The following is a 19233-nucleotide window of genomic DNA, read 5'->3' on the forward strand; positions in this document are numbered from 1 at the left end:
TAGAGCAGATGATAGCTCAATGGAATTTAAGCAATCCCAGGAACACAGGGAAAAAAAGATCAAAGAAAAATGAACAGAGCCTCAGAGAGCTGTAAAACAACCTCAAGTATACCAACGTATTTGTAATGGGAGAAGAGGAAGAAGTGGCAAAAAATATTTCAAAAATAATGGCCTACAACTGCCCAAATTTGATAAAAACCAAAACAACTCAGCTCCATATCCAAGAAGTTCAACAAAACTCCAAATGGGATAAAAAGATCCACCCCTAAATACAGAGTATTCAAACTGCTCAAAGACAAATGGCCAAGACATATGTGAAAAAGATGGTCAACTTCACTAGCTAATAGGGAAATGCAAATCAAAACTACCAGAAGATACCACCTCATAGCTGTTAGAATAGCTATTACCAACAAGACAGGTAATAACAAGTGCTGGAGAGGTGGTAGGAATGTAAACTGGTACAGCCACTATGGAAAACACTATGGCAGTTCCTCAAAAAATTGAGAATAGAGTTACCATATGACCTAGAAATCCCTCTTCTGGGTATCTACCGGGAAAGTTTAAAAACATTTATTCACAAAAATAATGCACCCCTATGTTCAATGCAGCGTTATTCACGGTGGCCAAGACATGGAGACAACCAACGTGTTCTTCAATAAAGGACTGGATAAAGAAGATGCGGTACATATACTACAGAATACTAAGAAAAGATGAAATATTGCCATTTGCAACAACATACATGGACCTTAAGAATATTATGCTAAGTGAAGTCAGTCAGAAAAAGCTAAGAACCATATGATGTCATTCATATGTGGCATATAAAACTGAAACTCACAGCCACATGAAGATGGTCGGGGAGGTGGTAAAAGGTAAAGGGGGGCCAAATATATGGTGATGAAAGATGACTCGCCTTTAGGTGGTGGGCCCACAATGCAATATGCAGAACACGTACCACAGAAATGTAACACTTGAAACCTGCATGATCTTATTAACCAATGTCACCCCAATAAATAAAAATTAATTTTTAAAAATTTAAAAATGGCAGACACAAGTCCAACAACAATAATTACATTAATGCGAAACGAATAAACACCCCACTGAAAAGACAAACTCTAAGACTGGATAAAAGACCCATTTCAACAACATGCTGTCCACAGGAGGCAAACGGTAGCTTCAGAACAAAAGGGTAGGGAAAGATGTGCCATGCAAACAGTAACCCTAAGAGAGCTGGAATCTCGTATCAGGCAAAACAGACTTGAACAACCAGTTTGGTCCAGTGACCTTTAGGAACACTCCAGTTCACTGAAGGCTTCGACATGGTTACTTACAACGATCTTATTCATAATAGCCCAAACACAAAAACCATCCATATATCCATCAATTGGTGGATAAATCAAATGTGATACATTCATATGATAGAATATTACTTAGCAATAAAGGATGACAAAAATCCTGAAACATGCTATAATATAGAGGAATCTCAAACATTATGCTAATTAAAAGAAGCAGGCATAAAATACCACAAATTGTAGGATCCTATTATATTAATGTCCAGAAGAGGCAAATGTAAAGAGCCAGAGAGCAGACCAGCAGTTGCCTGGGGCCAGCGATGAGAGTTAATGACTGACTACCAACAAGTTCAGGGAAACTCTGGGGATAATGGATATGTTCTAAAGCTGGATTGTGTTAAAGACTGCACAATGTTGTAACCATGACAAGTATCACTGAACTGTCGACTTGTACTGGGTGAATTTTATTGCATGTAAATTATATCTTAACAAAGCTGTAAGGAAAAAAAATATTAGCAGTGGTTTGACTGAGGCAATAAACTACTGTCTGAAGACTTAAAAAGACATTCCACTCCTTCATGCAAACCTAATGCAAACTCTACCTCCTCCAAGATCCTCGTGTGAATGCTCCAAGCATGTTAACGCATCACTTACACAGCATTAATTCCACCAAAAAAACCTCACATTAACTTAAATATCAACATAGAGAAAGCCAAGTAATGCATTTAACCCCTTTCCCATGCAGACACACACACACACACACACACACACACCCCTTTATATACATTAACTACTGAGCATTACCGTACTTCTGTGTTCGTTCATCAAATGATAGCACAACTGTCTGGACTTTCATGTGTAAGCCACATGGTTTTTATGTCTTCAACTATAAATTTCCTGGAAGACAGGGGCAGAGCTGTTAACTCCACAACATGTCCAACACATCAGAGTAGGGCTTACAGAGGTCCAAACAGACCAGAGGCTTCTGACAGACGTAGCCAAAGTAGCCCTTCGTTTTCATCTCACTTCATGACCACGACAGGCTCTTCCTTTCACTGACAAAGGAAACACGTTAACAGTTATTGAGTCTCATACCACTCCTGAGCCATGCCAACCCTGGCATATATGAAAATAAGGAGGCTAATATTCCAATGTGTCTGTAAAGAGCCAACAGTGCTTTCAAAAGTATTTCTTAAAATACTCCAATAGTTATCATAAACTCAATCAAGCCTATCCTTAACATAGAGTATTTAAACTTAAGGAAAAATAAAGTAAAACTAAAACATAAAAGTATCACTTTTTTCCTCCTTACTTTCGTCACACTTTCCCAAAACCACAAGCAATAAAGAACTACTTGTAGTTTAAAGAAAGTATCGTGGACAATACTGAGAATTCAGACATACCAGAAATTTAATCACGTTCTCAAAAGCCGACGTACAAATTGTGATGCCTAATGTGTTAATGGCAGTTACCACTCAGAGGACCTATCCCTTTCTTGGGTCCCATTCTCAGGACACCACTCCCACTGGCAAGACTGCCTCTTGGGGAGCGTTTTTCAGAGATCAGTCCCCTCAAAGATGGCTTTGTTTTTCTGAAGGACCACCCTTCACAAGATGTTTGGTGTACAGCATTGTAAACCACTGCTTAAAATACTTTTCTGCCACTGTGAGTTAAATGTAAAGGTGACTAAAGGAGACAATACAATTAGAAAAGGACAGTATTCTACCTTAAACAGCAAGCTCCCTGACAACGTAGGCGTTTGGGTGGGGACCCATAATCCTGGCATCAGAGCATGAAAAACAAGCGAAATTTCCTGGCGAAACCAACTCAACCTCTAAGGCTCTCTCTTCACTTGAGAGCCACAAGAAAAGGGACAGCTTCCCAAGCCAATGTGAATTCCCTTGTCATGTATGGCAGGCAGCAGACCCCCAAACACTAAAGCAGTAGCTCTAGATTCCCCTACAATTCATTCCTATGGTATCGTCTACAGAAAAGATGAAACATTCTTCCTTATTCTCAAAAATAAAAGCATTTCTGTATAAATACTCTAATTCTCCTCTATTCCTAGAAAGAGATCAGCAAACTTTCAGTAAGGAGTTAGACAGTTAATATTCCAGGCTTTGCGAGCCACTTGCGACTATTCAACTCTGCCTCTATAGCACATGGCACGAAAGCAGTCACAGACAACATGTAAATGATGGGCATGAATGCATTCCAACAAAACGGTTTTTACAAAAATGGGGGAGATTGGATTCAACCAGTAGACTGTAGTTGGCTGACCTTGCCCAGAATAATAGCCATTAAAGTTAAAAAGAAAATTACAGATCAACATAACCCTGCACCAAACACCTGTCCACTCCCATGCCTTGTTCTCAACAAGAAACTAAATTCAAGTTATTTGCTCAAGGTCATATGGTACTCTTTTGCTCCTTTATTCATATGCATGAAGATGATTTTCTGAAATGAAAAAAAAAAAAAACAGACAGAGAAGGGGAGACTGCCTCATTCTTCAATCTACCGTCCTATTTCTTGGATGTCAACAAAACATACCAACTCAAGGTGGAAGTGTTACTGGGTTTTGTTTTTTATAAATACACTTAATTTTGAGGGTTGGTTTTAGGCCCACATCACAACTGAGTGGAATGTACAGAGATCTCTCACATATCCCCTCCCTTCCCCCACACACATGGCCTCCCCCAATATCAGCATCTCCCACCAGAGAGGTACATTTGTTACAACTGATGAACATATATCTCCTTGTTCATCATATCTCTGCTCCTTGCAGGTTTTCATTGAAAAAAAGTTAATACCTCCATGTATTTTCTGATTGTTTTTACCCCACCCAGGTTTTCTGGGGGTTTTTTGGTTTTGTTTTTTTTTTTTGCTCAATTTTCCATTTGAGAATTCCATACTGCACGTACCATAGTAATATGAAATTAAGTATTTGTTGCTTTATATCACCCTTATTATCTTTTTCATGTGTTTGAAGACATATTAAAAACTCTGAGGAGGCAGGTATGATGTTTTATTTCTAAGCATATATACTAGCATGTTCACTGTTCATAGAATTAAAATGGAAGACATAAAATCTCCTAACCTTGCTCCCTTAAAAGTGGTTCTTCAATTGTCCTTTATCTACATCTGAAATCTGGAAGAGACCACATATATCTAAAATAGTACACTTTTTATATATTCTTCTGTACTTACTGCATGAGGAAAATTATAAAATGTTTCCTTCTATATTTTATTTAGAATTTTTATGTTTTTATGTTAGTTTTCCCAGAAATAGCTCCAAAGTCTTTAAGTCCAAAGTTTCAACTTTTACGCTAAGGTTCCATTTAAATACTGCTATTCTCCATTTTAAACGGAACATTTCTACTTCAAACTACATAGTACTAAGCAAACCATGTTAGCAAACATAGTAAAACAACTAATTTTTCTCTTTTGAAGAGCCTGGAAATTCCTTCAATAATCTGCGATTACAAATCCAACTTAGAGTAATGCATATATACACATCTCTGAAATGGATTTCCAACCATAAAGAACACAGCAGGGGAAAAAGGTCCTTCAAATTCTGACCTCCTGAGTAACCTCAGCTCCTATGTGCTATGCTTGACAAGCTTTATTTTATAACTGGGATGGAGAGCACTTCCAGGCACTTACAATCAGGGACGTTTTTTTCTACTGGCAACATCAACATGTTAATAGCTTGATAGTTAAAAGTGAAGGCTCTGGAGATGCCTAGCTGTGGGACTCAGGACAACAAGCAACCTCCCTGTGCCTCATTCCCATGTCTATAAAATTGGGTCAAGAATTCTATCTCACATGGTTTTTAGGATTAAATGAACAAAGATGCAAAAAAAACAAACAAACAAACAAACCCCAAACAAACCCACTTTGAATATTGCCTAGTACACACACCTCTGAACAGTTAACTCTTTTCGTCACCATAAAAGATAATATAATACAACCTCCCTGTTGCTACCAGCCCACAACAAACCATACTATGGAAAGCAGTATGATTAAGAACAAAATTCTGAAGACCATTCCATAAATGCCATCTCAAACAAGATACAAATAAGCTGCTCAAAATCAATTCACCTAAACATCTCTGGCTAACTTTCTCATTTGTAAAATAAACTAAATGATCTCCAAGGCCTGTCCTTCCCAGATGTAGAACCTGGATAAGTCTCTTGGAGAGGCATGTAAGAATCTAGCACCATAAGAGAAAACTCTCTGGGACACTGGCATCGTTTAACTACCTGTGTATCAGTTCAGGTCATTTTTACTTAATCTATCAAACATTCCCCCCATTTTATGTTCAATCTATGTTTATTTGGATACTATAACAATTAAGGAATTGTATGATGATCTCATCTTTTTCTTCACTGGCCAATCTGAAAGAGTTGGAAGATAAGCACACATTAAACACACTTCAAAATGCAAAATAAGTATATTTGAGCAAATTCATACTCTAATCATATAGGCAACCAGAAATATTTTACATACATGGACACATAAGTACCATAAAAATCAAGCTTTGCATCAACAAAGCAGTTTCATGTTTACTTAGTGACTGCTATTCTTACATTGTAACCAAGTACTTTGTTATTATATATTTTTTAAAATATATTTGCATGGCTGCATAGCCTTAGAATATTTTCTAGAATAAAATTCATCACATAAAATTTCTAAGAATCTTCTGAAAACTTTTCATTTTAAAAGTTGAAAAAAAAGTCAACATTAATGCAATGCTGCACCATGTATTAGCCTTATACCTAACGGTTAAGACCTTCCTTCTGAAAGACTGCCTTGAATGTTAAAAGGAAAGGAGCCTATTTGATTATAAGTTTCTGTGCTACAGTGAATATGAATAATGGCTAACAGTATTATAAACATCAAGTGCTTTATAAAAATATCTGTGCATCATCTGTAATTGGCAGCTTACTGATATGCAAAAGAATACTGTTAAAATGTTTTAAAAGATTAAATATGTGAATGAAAAAATAAGGCACTTAATTTATCCATAAAATGTTTTTTCAGATAACACAAGAATCAACTTTAACCTAGGCTGTTCAAATTACATTACATTCTAAATACGGAGCTTAAAAATTGTACGTATATGATGGGAGATTTTATGCACATTATGCTTTTTTCTACTCTATGGTGAGATAAAATTATACCTCATCAGAATGTATTTTGTGCAAAGAGGTTCTAAAATAAAATCATTGCTCTAATTAATCATATTATTACATTTTATATTTGCTTTTAAAAAGAAAAAAGCATTTGGTTAATAAGCATTCAAAAAGTATCAAACAAGCTTTCAACATGAGCTGAAAAATAATTATCTGGGGGAAAAAAAAACCAGGAGGCTTGCTATATTAAATATTTCTCCTATTTTTATCTTAGTCAAACTAAATAATATCAGCTACTTACATGATAGCTCCTAATAACTTCAAATTGCTTTTTCACCTACCTCATCAAAACCATTTTTTAAGGTATTGCTTATTTCCTTTCTAGCTACAGTCGTACACTTTCTTTAAAAAAAAAAAAAGCCATAGGTTCTGATTTCTCAAATCTCAAAGCTGTGAGCACAGAACTGCAGACGTAACATTCAAATGTGAAAAATAATGCATAAACAGCTAGAATTCTATCTGAAAATCATTGAAATTAAATCTCTTTACTCATAAATCAGTAAAAAAAAATCCCACATAACAAGAAAACTGGTTTCATTCATCATAGATGGTTTTATAAAATAATCACTGGAGTGGGCTCCACACTGATAGCAAGTGAAGATATTCTTATTAATCATGTTAATTCTGAAAACTCGGTTGGGTGTCTCTGGTCTTCAGAGAGGAGGGCGGCAGGGGTTTGAGAGAAGGTACCGTAAAGGGACCTAAAGAACACATGGAGGGTTATCAGCAGGGAGGGAGGAAGAGAATGGTGGAAAAGGTACAGGGAGTAAGAAGTATAACTGGTAGGTACAATGTAGACAGTGGGAGGTTAAGAATAGTATAGGAAATGGAGAAGCCAAAGAACCTATATGTACGACCTATGGACGTGAACTAAGTGGGGGGGATTCTGGAAGGAAAAGGGAGTACAGGATGGAGGGGGATAAAGGGGAGGAGAAAAATGGGACAACTGTAATAGCATAATCAATAAAATATACTTAAAGAAAAAAGAACAGTGATGACTAGAGCACTTCATTTCAACCCCACGACTGTGACGTTGACATTTTTAAAAACAGTTCAATGACAATAAAAAAGACCTCTCAACCACTTTCCAGAAAAGTCGATGCAGACAGAAAATTATGTTTAACTTCATTTAATGTTGCCAAAAAAAAAAATGAAGCAAGCTTTGAATGCCTTCAGGTGGATGAATCAAGAAGGCAGCACAATGGGTAAGAGTTTTCCTTCCCAAATTATTTTTTGCACTGACCTCTCTTCCAAATCACAATTCTTGAGTAGTCAGGGCAAGAAAGAGGAATATCAGTAACCAATGCTGAGCACTTTATGTAGCATCAAAATGCAGGTAAACATTTTATCAATATATAGGTATTCTCCATATCCTCTGTTTGCAAAGCATATGGAACCCAAGAGTTTGACATAAACCAGTGTTTTATAGAAAGTGACAACTCTACTCAATGTTCATTTGTGAATCAGGCTTTGTGCCATATGATTACACTTGCCCTGTTTTCTAATCTTCAAGTATTACCTCTAGTTTACAGACAAGGAAACAATCCAGCTTGCATTAAGGCCACACAGCTAGTCCCTAATAGCCAGAAGCCAAACACTTGACCATTACTCTAGTAATTAAAGTACTGAAGGGGTAAACTCTAGGAATCCAATGGCAGAATCTCACATGAAAGAAAGTTAAAAATAACTACAGCATACTCTTGAATAGCCTCGTTCAGTTCAAAGTTGCTTCATTACAACTTTGGTGCCTATGGTAAAATCGGTTTCTTTACACGCAGTTTTTCTTCAAGTTGCAAAACCTACTGAGGGTGTTGAATGAGGACATACTAAGTTTACCCGTTCAATTAAAATTTTGCATTATAACAGGTTTATCAATCAGAGGCTACCAATTATTGGAAGAAGCATTTGCTATTCAAGATTCCAAATGTAAACAAATTTCATGAAAACAAATCATCTTTAACCCTCTAGTTTGCTAAAGAGCTAACATAGTTTTGTTGAGCACAGATAGATGACTTAAACAGGCTCTTTAAACATATAATTTATATCTAGATAAGATGACAAGCTGTAGAATAATTATGATACAATCAATATCAATAGAAGAGGAAGGCACCCTCAGACACAAGCAATGGAAGCCCACTATATATTTGGTGGAGGGAATGAAAAGGGGAAAGAGAATGCAAAGTTAGAAAAAAACCTGAAAAGTGAAATCCTCTTTGACAGAGGCAACTCCCAGAGAGTAAGAAAATGGAGTGGAAATGTGAAGAAGAGAGGAAGAGAGACTTTCCTGAAAGAGGAGCAAGGACAGAATGCTGGATTTGTATGCTAAGCTCCTGAAATGGCCATGACTTTTCATCAGACAGACTGGAGAACATGAAGGCCAAACTGTGGAAAGTGTGTCTTAGCCAAAATCAGGACTCTGGACGTCATCTTATAAGGCAGTGGCTCCTACAGACCCCGTATGTGGATCCTGGCCATGCTCTGATCACCCCTCTGAGTGTTACTTCTCACATTATAACAAAACTGTCCCTCAGTGGGAGAACATAAGCTCTTCTTTTATTTTTTGCTGTGCGTTCAGATCTAAATGCACTCAACCAATAAAAATGAAAAACTACATCAAATTCTCAAAATATGTCTTTCAAAAGGTTAATACTTAGTATTTTTCCACATTGATTCCTAATCTTAAAAGTCGATGAGTCTTTGAAACTCTAGGCCAAATTTCAACTACTGAAAGTAATACCTATTTTCTTTTTTTCCCCCAAAGCTTTGAAACACATTCACAACGATAACTAGCATAGCACAAAAACAGCCCTTTATCTTAAGGGGGCTGACATGGAACCCCTGCAAGTCCCCAGTTCCTCCATTCTGTTTGCTACTCAAGAGTACAAGCAAAGACCCGGAAGACAGCAGAGATATACTCAGTAAGGAATGGCTGCTAGGGAGGGCGGCACTGCCCTACGACTGCATTCATCACAACCACACACTGGTGCTCTCCAACCCTGGAGAGTGCCACAGTGTCCTGGAGACCTGGGACAACATACAAAGTCTTTCTTCTGAACACCAAGTGCTTGTTTCATGCTCTTCTGAAATTCTTATTCAACCTCACAAAGGATTATGTCCGTGTTCAACTCTACCCACTTGCATCACCCAAGACAAAGGTTCTGCCTGGTTTAGACACAGCTGAGGGAAAGAGACTAGAATTCAACAAAGTGCACTCCTACAAACTGAACAGATTATCTACCAGGTCTGCTTTCATTTATGCCCCAAATTCATGTCTACCCTGAACATAGCAGTTCTTCTCATACTTTTCCACTAAAGAACCTCTAACATCAGAAGTATAAACTGCATCTCCTCATGGCAGCATAGTCTGGGCATGCGGAATTTTAAATCCATGCCAATTCTCTACACTCCTTCGTGATAGATCTCCCTATATTGTACTTTTTACTTGCATAATACTTTAATATGTGAATACACACACACATATATATATTCTTCCTGAAGTAAAATTCATATTCCAGAAAGTTACATTATGTTTATCAGTGCTTTTGCACATCTACAGGACTTTATCAAACCCAGCTGATGAACCAAGAATAAATCAAAGAAAAATTATATTTTAAGAATTAAAACTACCACTGAAGCATAATACATACATAACCTGAGACTTTTTTTGAAAGTATAAATCTTCTATTATTGACCTAACAAACACAAGACAAATACTTCATGGACTATTTTCGGAGGAAGCCTAAAAAAGAGACTGTGTGTTAAGTGAACACCCCTAGCGACAGCAAAAGCAGTATGAGCGATGCACTAATCACAGCAAGCTGGGTGTGACTGACTCCCTCTCTGGTCTTCTGGTTTCCTCTCTCCCGATTGCATAGCTAACTTTATGATCTAGGTCTTCCGCACACCAAAGCCATGGGTCACGAGTAAACCAAAACATGGTATTCCAGCTGTCATAGTGAAATATAAAATAAATGCGAAAAAATTCATTTTAGTAGCTAATGTCTCCCTTGTTTTACCCACCACGCTGTCTAGGGGGAAAGTCCTCAAATCCATTTTTAGAAGGAAGTGGAAATTTTTGGTCTCACACCTGAGCACTTTCTTGCCTTTGTTTTCTCCATTTTTCTAAATGAAACAGCTTTCCATCATTCTTCCCTGCTGAGTAAACTAACTACCTGGCTCAGATGCCACATCTTCCATGAAGTCCTCCTACCCCCCAGTCAAGGTGACCCCACTGCTGGGCCTGGAGAGGCTGCAGGTCCCACCAACGTGGCTTTAGTAGACTGTCTTGTGCTAATCTACTTTGACCTTCAGTCTCTCCTTCCCCCTTTCCATTTCTTACTCTGTATTCTTACTCTGTATTCTTACTCTGTATTCTTACTCTGTATTCTTACTCTGTGTGGGAGTAGTTTCTGCCAAAGATTTCACTTCTCTGAGTCTTTTCCCCCCTTTGCTATTCTCTTCTCCCTCTTTCATCCCCTCCCCCAACACTCAGTGGGCTGAGAATTCATAGTTGCCTTAGTCAAGCAACTTTCTAAACTCTCAGTAATGGGCTGGAATCCAATGTATTCCAACTTCTCTTAGAAAACTTTAAAAACATTACAATTTTAGAAAACAAGCAAGTTTATTTTTAAAACTTTTAACTGCACATATTAAATTTAGACTCAGATTTTATGGACCTCTACAATCTGATTTCTCCTTATTCTTCCACTCCAATCTCCTACCTCTCTCCCTCCTTCCATTCTCCTCTGAATAAAACTTCCTATGCACTAGTAATGGAAAATAACTCAAGAGTATCTTGGGTTTCCCAAACTATGTCATGGCTTCTACCCCACAGTGAAATGCACTCAACCTGCCTGCCAGCTTCTTGGATAATTTCTCAGTCTTAAGAACCCAGTTCAGATGATACTTTTCCCTCCCTAAATCACCATCCTGCCCCATTCCAAACTGGCCACCCAATCAGAACAAAATGTGATCCCGTCTCTTTGCCATACCTCTGTTTATTCACCGCAGTAGCAGTTACATGGTTACCTATTTCCCCTCCTCAGTTCCTTCCATGCACCTTTCAGGGTCCATGTCTGATTACCATTTTATCCCTTCCCCTTAAAACAGTGGCACATGAAGGTGTTCCACAAATGTTTGTTGAGTTGTACATTTATGTGATACAGAAAAGAGTCTATAGTCTAAAAATATGCAGTTCTCAGGACAGGCATGTAATTTAAATTACAGTTGACCATTGGACAAAGCAGAGGTTAGGGGCACCACTCCCCCAGTAAAAACTCTTCAAGTAACTTCTGACTCCCCAAAAACTTAACCACTAACAGTCTACTGTTGACAGAAGCCTTACTGGTAACATAAACAGCTGATTAACACATTTTGTATGTTATATGTACTACATACTGTATTCTTACAATAAAGTAAGCTAAAGAAAAGAAATGTTAAGAAAATCATGCGAAAGTAATTTACTGTATTTACTGAAAAAAATCCTTTGCAAATAAGTGGACCTGCACTGTTCAAATACAAGTTGTTCAAGGGTCAACTGTATGTATTTTAAATATAAAAAACATTTAATACTTACAACTTAATGATTAATACTTCCCAATCATATGTTCATTCCTTTAACGAATATCTGGGCTCCTATTAGCTGCCAGGAACTGTGCTGGGCCAGGGCACCCACTGGCCCCCAGGGTGCCTTTGCGTATATTGCAACAGGGCACCCTCTCTAGGCAGGCGAATTATAAAAGCTGGCCCAAATAAACACTTCAGCTGACATCTAAGGGTGTGGAGGGTCTGCCTACAGTCATGAATGAAAAAAATTCCCTCCCTTCTGGAGCTCAGATTTCCAGTACGGGAGCTAGACAAAAATCTGGTCAATTTTATATGACTCCGAAAAATCAGACTTCAACGCACCACACTTAATGTTCTCTGTATAAATCCTCACCTCATTAAACACTGGTACTATAATCTATCAATCTGAACTTGGGCTGAGGCAGCCCAGACAGTTCTAGCACTCTTTCAGGCAGGACACAGTACTATTTCCAGATTCAAGCAGACTACAAAATTGACCACATTTTCAATTATCACTTTATGGTAACCAGCCTAATTTATTTCACCAAGGAACATTTTCAACTCATCTGTTTGATTTTGTCATTTTTTACCTTGCATGAGCTTGAGGATTTTTTTCTATAATAGTATTTCATAAGATACTTCACTCAATTTCGGATTATTTACTTTAAGAGTTCATTGCTTAACAATGCTACACTCTTATCTATTAAAGTTAAATATGAAAGATAATTGCTATTCCCAGCTGATGAAACACATTTGAATACAAATCTTCTTTAAAAATAAGCTAAAATATACTTTTCTAATATTAAAATATTTCTTCATAGTTAACAGGAAACACTCATTTTTGCATCTCTGTATAAGATGTATATTATACACATATTTTTGACCAATTGCTTTCTTGTGAAAAATAGGTCAGTTTAATCCAAGTTCTGCAAATAATGGTCTGAGTTAGTGTCAACTACAACTCTCTTCACTTCTTGTTACTCTAACATATAGGGTAGTACAAAAATAAATCTCAAAAGAAATATGGGGGATGGGTTAAAAATCCATGGTCATCCAGTTGGCAAAGAATATCTAACCATTTATTTCAAACTCCTCAATCCAAATATGGTTCCTGTTTAGAGGCAGTGAACCTAAGACTTTAATACCAGCATCTAATGGTTGGAAAGGCATTGTAATTTTGTTAAATTCAATTAATTCATTCAACAGATATTTATTAAGCATCTCTTAAGAGGCAAGAATTGTGCAGGAAAAGTGCAAGTGAACAAGGAAAATGGCACCAGCATTCCTGGAGCTCACCTTGGAACAAGGTCAGCATCTCATAAGCAGACATTCCTGTCCCCAAAGATTCCTTATTATAAGATTTATTGTCAACCTGACTTCTCTTTAGTGCAAAGTCTTACCTCTTAGATTTCTGGGATGAATCTGTTTAGTTCGAGGCATCTTCTTTGATTCAGGGATCCTTTTTTCTTCTTAGAAACTGTAGGAAGAGCAGGTCACAAAAAGGTAGCTCCATAAACTTAATGTCCATCAATTAATCCATGTACTGAAAAAGAAAAATAAATAAAAATCACAACTGACGACCATCAAAGGAAAAAGACACATCAAAGATAATGCTTAATACAACAGTGATCTAAACTCAACAAAGGTAACCAAGCTGGAGACTACTGCAAAAGATTATTTACTAACTTTTAACTAAACATAGACACGTTATTTTACCAATATCTGGGCTTTCTCATTAAGAAAACAGAAAAGAAAAAAAACACTGTACCTTTATCAAGAGTGAAAAAAATTACTGAATTGTTTCAAAGTAATATTACCAGGTACAATTAAAGTACAGCATCAGGCTATAAAAGGAATATGCTGTATGTAGAACATGTCTGCCCATTCATAAACTCTTTGGGGACAGGGATCATGTCTCATTCATCATATTTCACTGCACTAATTCAGTTAACATATGTAGTTGCTATTGTGGATGCTCTCCATTATTCCAGTTCTTCCTTCTGGGCCCATGGTAGGACTGTACTTTCTGCCCCCCTGTGTTTAGCTAACATGTGTGACCAGTTCTGGCTAATGACTTGTGAGTGGAAGAGACATGTGTCGCTTCCAGGCTGAAGCAGTTAGTTGTAGAAGCAAGATCCTCCAGAGTCCTTTCTCTCTCCCATGGGACAGCCACATCCTCTAGGTAGTGCATCTGACATCACGGAGCTGACTCCCACTAACCCAGCATGATCTTGTAGCATAAAAAAGAAAGAGACTTTTGTTGTTTCAAGTCACTGAAGTTTGGAGTTATTTGTTATTACAGCATAACCTAGTCTGTCTTGATTTAGACATTTTAAAAGCAATGATCTTTCCTTTACAGGAAAGAAATAAATACCACATGGAGCAAACACATGACAATATGACAAGACAGTAATAACCTAAAACTTAATCATCTCTCTCCCCAAATCAGCTACCTTGGCCTCCTCTTGCACGGTCCTCAAAATTTTAGTTTTAACCTCCTGCAATTTGGGCTAATAAGCAAAGCCCATTATTACGATGTTAAACACAAAATTTTTAATCACTAAGTAAAGACACAAAAAATGGAACAGGAATGGTCTGTTTAAAACTTTTGTTTTATCTGGGACTGTAGGAGAAACAAGAGAATACTTACTGGGCACCTACTGTGTGCCTATATGCTTTCTACACATTAATTCAATCCTAGTAACTGGTAACTATCAATTATCTATTTTATAGATAAGAAAATTAAGCCAGTGAAAGATTAACTGACATGTCCACGGGCAGCAACTAAGGAAAGTGGCACCCTGTGACTTGGTTACTTAGTGCCTGTTTCCCCTCAGTGGAGATAACCCCTTGTCGGGTTTTATTGAAGAGGCTGTGTAGCACAATTCATGACTATATACTTTGGTGTCACACCAGACTAGGTTCAAAGCCAGGCATTACCCCTTACTGCATCTTGTTCAAGGTACTTAACCTCCCCAAAGGTTAGATTTCCCAGCTGTAAAACTAAGGAATAGTATCCACCTCATAGGGTGTAAAGACTAAACAACGGCCCACTGCCGGACACATAAAAATATTCAAATATTAATTTTCCTGAAGAAAGCTTATATGGGAAAGACTACATCTAATATCCCAGGATATGGTTTTTGAAATTTGTGGTTTCATTGTAACAGAATAGAAGGCTTATCCCTGACATGGCTAAATGTGGGTACTGACAAAAATATTTGCAGTTTTGGGGGAAGAATATGAAAAATGATGATCCAATACTAAGTATGTACTTCATCTAGCACTGTGCTAAGTGATCGATAAAAGATATGGTTCCTCAGCTCCCTGCAGTAATGACATCCACCGTCCTATTCATGAAGCTTCTTATTCAACAGAAAATTTAGACATTAGGGCCAAACTGTAGGCTTAAATTCCTTATTAAACTTAAAGCTTTTAAATAGTCACGATATTTGGAAGTTTTTAAAGCGTGAAGTCCAACTGTAAGAGTCACGTGATTCCCACAAGACCAGGATCATAAAATTTAAAATATGCAAATTCCCAATCAGTAACCGCTCTCTGCTACTCCATTCACTGCCTACCCACTGCCCCTAGCTGTCCATCCCATGTTTAAATCCTTGCAGGGGGTTGGGGGAGTGGACATTTTCAAAGACTACAGCAGCACTGTAGCAACCAGGACGAGTGATAAATCATTCCTTTACAGGAAAGAAATAAATACCACATGGAGCAAAAACATGACACGATCAAAAAGCGTAAAGACAGTTGCAAGGAGAAAAACCATGAATGAATGTGGAGGGCGGAGCCTGGGAAAACCCCTCCGCAACGCTGCACTGAACAAAGCACTTCGAACGCCAGGAGGAGGGGAAGGGGAATGGAAGTGGCAGCTCTGGAAGGCGCCCGGAGTGGATGAGGAGAGCAGGAGGACGGCGAGAGGAGGCTAGTGCGGACGCCCTGAGACTCCTCCTCGCCGCCGGCTCCGCCAGAGCCCCCTCCCCTCTAGCAGCAACTCCTTCCCCCGCCTGACCCCAAAGGGAGCCTAATCCGACCGGCGCCTAAACCTACCGCCCTCTTCCCAACTGCTGCAGGCGCGTATTCCCAACCCGGAAAGAAACTACCCAGGTGGTTGGGAGTAAACAGGCACTTAGAGCAAAGAACGAAAGGGAAAGAAAGCCACAAAGCCGGGAGGTTGGGAAGCCGAGGCCTGGTCTCCCTCACCCCCCACCCTCTTGCAAAATGCGTCTGCGGCTGGAACGCGGCTGAGAAGGCTGGGTCCCTCCGTACCTGCTCAGCTCGCAGGACCGCAGCTCGGGCCGCTCGCGAGCGGCGAGGGCGCCCAGAAGTGGCAAGCGTCTCCCACACGCAGCCATCCCCTCTGCAAGGTCGGCGGTTGCACACACACGCATACACACACGCGCGCCCGCACGCCCCCCGCCCGCAGAGGGGGATGTGGTCCTGCCCACCCCACAACACCCCGCCGCCCTCCCCACTGCAGCGCCTCCGCCGCGGAGCCCGCGCCGAACCTGCTGCCAGGACGCCGGCGGAGCGGCTGCCACTGCAGCCGGCCCAGGAGCTGCGCTGTTGATGGCGGCGCCGCAGCTCGGAATCTCCACGACCCCCGCGCGGCGGCGGCGGCGGCGGCGGCGGCGCCAGGGAGCCCTCCTTCACTTGACAACCCCAAACACAAACATAACCTCCTCCTGCGGCTGCTCCCGGCCCCCGGCTCCGTCCCTCCTCCCCGCCGCCGCCGCCGCCGCCGCCCCAGCAGCAGCCACACTAAAGGCCGGCGACTGGCACTCACACGACCCAGCACTGAAATATTAAACAGGGGAGCCGGCCCGGGGTCCGGAGGGAAGCTCGGAGAGCGCGGGCGGGGGCCGCAGGCGCCTGGCGGCGGAGACTGGCGCGTTCGCTGACGCCCCCGGCCGCAGCAAGACCACCGCCGGGAAGAAGCGTCCGGGGGGGCCGGGCGGCGAGGCCCGGAGCGCGCAGCGCGACGAGGCGAGACGGGGCGGGCGGCCCCCTGGGACCGTGGGACCCGGGGCGAGGTGGGCGACTTCGGGCTTTACCTCTCCCCGGGACAGAGTAGGGCACGTTTAGCGTCTTTAGGGGCGACGGGAAGAGCGCGGGCCGGGCGGCGCGGGGGAGGGAGGGCGAAGGTCCGAGGCTTTCCCGCGGGTGGGCGGGGCAGCAGGGGATCCCCGGGGGCGGGAGCGGGGAGGCCTCCGGCTGCGACACGCGGGCGGAGGAGGGGGCGTCCCCTGGTGAAGACCAAGGCGGTAGCTCTGCGGGGGAAGGGCGTAGGTCACCCCGGGCGCGGAGGCCCAGCAGAACAGGCGTGGCTGCCAGCCCAGCCCTGGGACAGGGGTAGGGTGGCTGCCCCGCTCCGGGCTCGCGTGGAGCCCGGAACCCCGGGTCTCCCCGGCGGGGCGGGCCCGAGAACGCGCCTCTCACCCCGTCGCCGGCCCGCGGCTCCGCCCCACCGGGCCGCCTCGGGGACAAGAAGGGGGGGAGTGGCGGAAGGAGGCCGCTGCGCGCCCGAGGGGGGAGGGGCTGGGTTAGGGACTTAGGGGGCGGGAGTCCGGGGTCGCGCTGGCTCCGGCACTGGCGCCGGGCAGGAGCTGAGGGGCGGGCCTGGCCGGTCACGCGGTCCCGGGAAGGCCTCGCCCGGTCGCGCAGTTGGGGCCGGTAGGTTCTAGAGGAGGGGCGGGGACGGGCGGGGCAGTAGTTTCCTTTTACCTCCTCTTCACTTTCTAAAGCAGGATGTGGGCCGGCCCGGTGACGTCATGGGGTCTCCCAGCCCCGCCCCCCGCCCGGGCCGAATGGGGGTGGGGATAGGGGAGGGGGGCACCCCAAGGGGGTTTCCTCAGCAACGCGTTGTGGGAAGGGGAAAGTCATTGTGAAGCTTGAAACTCATTAACTTTGAAAAACAACTTTAAAAAACAACGGGATGAGGGGGACGGGCTGTTGGTTTGTATGGTGGAAGGGGACTTATTATTAACCCTGAACTGAAACCGCTTTTTTGGTGGCGGATGTTCTATTAAAAGATTGAGGAAAGCCCAGGTTATTCCAGAGGCCGCTCCAAAGCCGTCGCGGTGGTTCCCAGGGCCTGAGCGGCGAGCGCAGTTAACCCTTGCCTGTCCACCTGACAGCCCGGAACAGAAAGGAGAAGGTGTTTGAGGTCAAGAAAGCGGGTTGCAGGGCTAGGCAGCCGACCTGCTTCAGGGACGCAAGGGTAAAGAGAATGGGTGAAGACGGAGTAATTACCATAAACCAGAGTTTGACCCCAGCTGCTAGAAAGCAATAGAGGAAACAAGGAGTGGAAATCCATGGGAAGAAAAAAAAATCAGGAGGGGCTGGACCTGGGTAACGAAAGAAGGTTTTTTAAAGAACGTTACAAGTTTGGGGCTCAGAAATTCCACATGTGCACCTATAGAAGCAGGCAAAAGGGATTGGTGTAGGAGCCATGCCGAACTCAAGCGGAATCAAGTAAAACAAAAATTTTGATGCAGAAAGATTTCTCAGATTAAACCAAACTGTTTTCCCCTTTTAAGGAATAAAAATACTAAAGATCGTACACTCACAACGGCTGGCCATCTGTGCAAATTTGAATTGTTTTGTTCCCTGGGGCGTCCATAAAGACGTCCAGGCTTTTCCTGCTAGGGTCCACCCCTAAAATTCCCCTGAGGAATATCTCTGTAGGTTGTAAATGTTAATTGTTAAGTATCCCATACCCATCGATGTAAAAGAAGTGTATTCCTCTCAATTTTGCTTTTTATCCAATTCTAGAGATTTTCCCACTTTGCTTTCTCCCTGTCCCTTATCCACCACCAATGAATTTCATGTAAGTGTCCCTATGTCTCCTCCTTTGATTGTAATATATAGAATTAGCTGCAAAACTGCCATTTTAAAGAGCCTTTTCACAATCTGTTAGGGTTCTGCTTCCCCACAATTGTCAGTTCAAATACACTTTTATAAGACTTTTCTTAGGCTGAAGAAAATAAAGTAAAAATTCTCTGAGGAAATCCTATCTCTAGCTTATTTGAGCTAAGTTTAACACAAGAATAGTATTAAAAATGGAATATTCAATAATGGCGAGCTTGTACCACAAAATAATGTCATGTAAATGAGGGAATATGCCTATTAAAAACTAACTTTGGTCATAAGAGCAAAGATCATCCAACAAC

The 19233-nt window shown here is 41.5% G+C and overlaps 1 protein-coding gene across 1 annotated transcript in view; it reads right to left on the reverse strand.

Moving 5' to 3' along the window:
* The window catches only part of HIVEP1 (HIVEP zinc finger 1), a 142092-nt gene extending 124889 nt beyond the window's left edge, over window positions 1-17203 (reverse strand). Inside the window, exons 1-2 of the mRNA XM_054591894.1 lie at window positions 17116-17203; window positions 13450-13592 (exon numbers count right to left, since the gene is read on the reverse strand). Of these exons, the coding sequence (XP_054447869.1) occupies window positions 13450-13489 (40 nt within the window). The 5' untranslated portion in view covers window positions 13490-13592; window positions 17116-17203. The remainder of the gene's footprint in view (window positions 1-13449; window positions 13593-17115) is intronic.
* Between the last annotated feature and the right edge of the window lie 2030 nt (window positions 17204-19233).

This window comes from Pteronotus mesoamericanus, unplaced genomic scaffold (assembly GCF_021234165.1).
Source record: "Pteronotus mesoamericanus isolate MK-2021 breed Mesoamerican mustached bat unplaced genomic scaffold, CSHL_Meso_final scaffold_31, whole genome shotgun sequence".
Classification (NCBI taxonomy): domain Eukaryota; kingdom Metazoa; phylum Chordata; class Mammalia; order Chiroptera; family Mormoopidae; genus Pteronotus; species Pteronotus mesoamericanus.